At 37.9% G+C, this 5,217-nt stretch overlaps 1 protein-coding gene across 1 annotated transcript; it reads left to right on the top strand.

Annotated features, from left to right (window-relative positions):
- Positions 1–483: 483 nt before the first annotated feature.
- LOC125178121 lies at positions 484–3,745 on the top strand (the record flags this gene model as incomplete). The annotated part of the gene is made up of 3 exons (XM_047881172.1): positions 484–645; positions 1,806–1,892; positions 3,614–3,745. Coding segments are annotated over 3 exons (381 nt in total), but the record flags the coding sequence as incomplete, so codon positions are not given.
- Positions 3,746–5,217: the final 1,472 nt, after the last annotated feature.

Here is a 5,217-nt window from a genome sequence, read left to right as displayed (position 1 = left end):
AGCTCGACACTCTGAAACTGAGCTCCGGCCGAGACGCTAGTTTAACTAGGGAAGTTGACGTCGGACGGCTGTCATTTGTTCGTCCAGTGATGCGTTGCCAAGTCCGATGCTCTTTTGTTTGTTTCGTTGCGCTTCGTCTCCGTCACTTTGCGCTCGCCTCTACATCCGGTGACACGGACGGACATCGCGATGGACAGGAGGACTAGCGGACAGAATATGCAATCGACGAAATTTTATTTTAAAATATTATCATATTGCATTGTGCATTTAATTTATCTTTTAAAATCACAAGCTTTAAAACATTGTAGTTTATTATTTCGTGGTCAACAGGTACGATTTTGTCCAATTTTGTGGACAAAATGCGCGATCGTTATAGACGAAATTTTATTTACAAATATTATCAAACTTCACTGTGGCATATAATTAGTTTCTTTAAAAGAAAAATATTCCAACTTCTTACTTTTCTACATGGTATTCTCACAGGTCAGCAGCAATACAGAGCGATACATCAATTCGGGCCGCGCCCGTACGAACATCATGTCTTCAGTGACAAGCTAAAACAAATGGGACAGAGGCACATTATGGAGTCTATACCGCCCACACTTTCACTCAAGCTCAACCCAGCACAAGCGGGCCACAATCCTGGTAAGCTGCACCAGATCTATTCACTCTGAGAACTTAGTGAGAACTTGTCCAAAAAGCGATCCATTTCTTATTTGCCTTCCATACACTTATTTGACTAGGTCATCTTGACCCAGTTTGGCTGGGCAAAAAGGTGTATAAATGATACGTGCAGAGAGTGCGTCGCTATTTGGACAACATGACGACCCGTTTATTTTTTTGAATGAATGGTGCCTTCCATGTAGTCCCTTTCAATACTATTTATCACTCCAATTTATCGCCGTTAATCGGGTGCATTCATTATACATCTGCTTTATTTGAAAGTGTTGAAAGGCATCATCGTAATGGCCATTAGTTTTAAAGACTCGTAGACGAGAATTGGTTTGATACAGAGTCTGTACCACTCAAGTTTAACTTATTTCCGATGATTATGAATAATTTTTTTTCATATGAATAGAATTGCAATCGATTCAGTTATAGAACGATTTACTCCATAAAAAATTTTCTAACTTGATTTCTAATTGTTCTTTCTCATATATGAGAAAATTTTAAATCATTTATTTTGAGATTATCTTCGAAATAGCACTATCACCAAGATAATCGTGTTTCGTCGCGCTTAGCACAGTGTTGCGAGTAGCTCATTCGTAGTGATTTATTGAAAATATTTTTCACTGGTCGGAATATTTTATATACGAAGCGTTTCTGTGAAGCCTTACTATTCCGAATTCTTTAGCATGTGGCCCTGCATTTAATAATAATATAAGTGCGTGGTAATGCTAAGATAACGACCACGTTCGCTGGGGTTCAGAAGTTAACTTGAGTTTTTATGGATCTCACATGTCCTTAACAGCGAACCTTGTTATTTTTTATGCGTTTAATTGGACCACATTAAAAGTAAATAACTCCAAATTACAGCTAGCTTCCGACATGGAAGCAGTAGCACATAGCAAGGGAGTCAGCTTATATTTGTCGCTCTTATCTTTACAGTTTCTAATCGCTTATTTTAAAATTTAAATCATGTGGAAAATTTTCAAGTCAGGACAATCAACCATGTGGTACAAAGACATAATCGAAAAATTAGATTTATTTTTATCAAATTATTTACAGTAAATGAATTAATTAATTTACTAATTAAAAAATTTTAATTAATTAATCAATTAATTTATATATTTTCGCCCACACAGAGCTGGGGGGCGGAGTGTCCGGGATGGTTAGTGACCCCTGGTCTCCGGCGGTGGGCTACGGCGCTGGCTACAGCAACTACATGACAGGTCGGTTAATAGAGTCTTGCTCGTATTATATGCTCTTTATCTTGTTCTCATTTCGATAAGAAGCTGTTCCTTCTCATTCGGCTTCAATGGTGAAAAAGAGTCTTAATTAATTGGGGGGCGCCCGTTATAATATTGTATTGTATTATAGGCTGTTAAAATTGTCATTGCGATAAAAAACGGTTCCATTCATTCGGTTTCAATGGAGAAAATTAGCTCCATGTTTTCGGTTCCGTCGCTAAGAGTGGGGCATTTACCTGTGGGTTCCGTACTTTTAAGTTTTTTTTGCCACTATGTGGCACATGTCACTATGATATGATCGAAAAAGTGTTATACTATTAGCCAGGTACGCGAGTTGAAGCATAGCAAGTCACGCCAAATGTTCGACGCGTTAATGGTTTGATATTTAACGCACTGAATACTTGCGCATTTAAAAAAGGCGTCTCTCCTTCAGTCAAAATGGTTTCCTTAAAAAAATATTCAAATAAATACACATGTTCGTCCATGTTATCTTTTGATCATCTGACCTCTTTTCCTAAATATGGTCAGCAATGCATGGCGCTGCACCGATGCATTGGCCGTGTCAGCAAGCACATGATAGATTGACAACGACGGTAAATAATAGTAGTTGTTCTCTGGATGGAAAATGTGATGTATCTAAAGGACTTAACATGAGGTCTGGTTTAGTATTAGCGCGAGATAAGTTACCGCAGTGCTTCTGACAATAGCATGCAGCAACGGCCTCTTCACATGCAAGTAGGCTTTTGCTACAGTGACATGCATTCACTGCAATGCAACGCATTGCGACGCTTCGAAATGCCATGCAGTGAATGACAAAATGATAGTTTTAATGGGCAATTTTTCTTTAACAATGTTCTGCTAGGGACTTCGCTTGGAAGTAATCCGTCTTTATCTTGCAAACATTACTTAATCATAGCCTTACTTAGGCCGAGGACTCGACAAAGATAGTATGGTTTCCGCGCAATCGAATCCGCTCGGAAAATCACTTACAGTTTACCTGCGGTCGTACAATGGCCGCCGATGTTTCGCTAATAATTTTCGATGTTGATATGCCTCTTCGTTCCTGCAGTCACGAAGGTTTCCGTCGCACTTGCTGTGTAAAAGTCCCGCTGTTTATACGTAGTGATCACGGACATCAGGCCTACGCCAATGACGCCAGTTACGAAAATTACCGCTTTTACGGAACTTTACGACTGGTGGAGGTGCGATTATTCTGAAATCCCGTTTTATATCTAGAGTTATTACTGAGTTCGAGGTATAAATATCGGTAAAATATAATGAATGCAACTGTGTTTAATTGCAAGTCCGGACATTCTGCCATTGTTTCGGCAGGTCTCTTTTTCATTGCAATCTATCCCTTTAATTTCCCGATTATTTTCATTCACTATATTTTCGTAATAATTACATCTATCATTAGTCTGCTCAATTCGTGAGTTCATTAAGGGGTTAAAGGTAAGAATACTGCCAAGTCAATTCCCCACATGTTCATTGAAAGAAGATACGGTGAATTTACTTAGTTTTATTTGCTTTTAAATTGTCTTGATTTGATTCTTATTTCTTACATTTTAAATTAATATAGTATATTAATATATAGTAAATTTCTTAATAATAGATAATAATATAATGAATGAATTTAATGGCAAATAATACTAACTTAATTTCTGATATATAATATTAATTAATTAATTGTACATTCATATCAGGATCAGGTGGAGGAGCAAGTGGAGTGCACTCAGGGGGGTACAGCGCTGGCAGCAGTACTCCCTCCCTCGGCTACACCACGCCTGAGCTCTCACACTCCATCACCGCCATGGACACTTCCACTGCACTCCCAGGTAGCTGCTACACACTCAAAACTGGAGAGATTTTGTCCAGATATATGAATAGCGGTGCACTTCTTGCACCTGTGCGTGTGTGTCATTCCGATCAATTTTCGCCCGAAAAGGGAAGGATCGGTGCTACATGAACAAAAATATAACTCAGTACTCACTGCAGTGAGTGACACAGAGCGCATTTTCTCGTCGACGAAAACTTGAGGTCACGGACAGACGGACGGACGGACGGACGGACGGACAGACAGACAGACAGACGGACATGGCGAGCACAATAGTGCATTTTTTCCATAAATGAGAAAATGCGCTAAAAAGAGAGTCAATATTTATACAATATGACCCATTAATTTTTCTCGGTGTAGAAATTGATTACTTTTGCTTGTGTTTTCAAATAAAATTTTTATTTTGGAAATATTGTCCTTGATTCGTAAGATAAATGACACAAGAGGATTTTCCTAATTTTGTAGAAATCGTCTTCAGGAGTTTTGGTTAAGCTATTCATTTTTTCGTTCCAACAGCAATAAAAATTTTTTTATCGGTTTTCAATTTCGATTAAAATTTTTGGCGGTTAAAAAAAAATTACTTGGCATGTAGAAAAATATAACTCAGTACTTTCTGCAGTGAGTGACAGAGAGGGCATTTTCTCGTCCACGAAAACGTGAAGTCGCGGACGGACGGACGGACTGACAGACGGACGGACATGACGAGCACAATAGTGCATTTTTTCCATAAATGAGAAAATGCGCTAAAAATCATGTGAAACGAAGTGCCACTATTGCCATTATTTTTATTATTTTTGTTTTGGGTGCTTGTAAGGTTTTATTAAGATATCTGCCTGAATTAACCATGCCCCTTCCCAATGCTTTATTACTTTATATACAAGAGGGAAATGATATCGTGTTTGTATTTTCTGCAATTTCAAAAGGCCTTTTTGGGCAACAACAGCGAACAAAAAACGTATTCATAAAAATTGTAGCCTGATATTCAACGCTATAAAAACCTTTATTCTCTAACAAACCTCAGTAACTTCATTATGAGACCTGGGCGACTTTGCCCATATAGTGATACACTTCTTATCTATTGTGTGGGTCATCCTGACACAGTTTTGCCAAACAAAGAGCGTATCAGTGCTACATCTTCTTTCTACTCGTTTGGTGGGTAAAAAAGTTTCACTTTTTGGACACTATGGACCATTCATTTTTCCAAGTGAGTTCATTGTTCTAACAAATTAGGCCAGTTTTCAATGCTTTAAACTGTTGAATATGGTTCCATTAAACTGTTAAATATGGTATCCTTTAATCGTTGAATATGGTTCCCTTAAAACGTTGAATATGGTTCACTTAAAACTGTTGAATGTGGTTCACTTTAAACTGATGAATATGGTTCACTTTGAACTGTTGAATATGGTTCACTTTTAACTGTTAAATATGGTTCACTTTTAACTGTTAAATATGGTTCACTTTTAACTGTTAAAT

The sequence above is a fragment of the Hyalella azteca genome, unplaced genomic scaffold (genome assembly GCF_000764305.2).
Source record: "Hyalella azteca isolate HAZT.00-mixed unplaced genomic scaffold, Hazt_2.0.2 contig7223, whole genome shotgun sequence".
Lineage (NCBI taxonomy): Eukaryota > Metazoa > Arthropoda > Malacostraca > Amphipoda > Hyalellidae > Hyalella > Hyalella azteca.
This window is presented reverse-complemented; position numbering and strand designations above follow the sequence as displayed.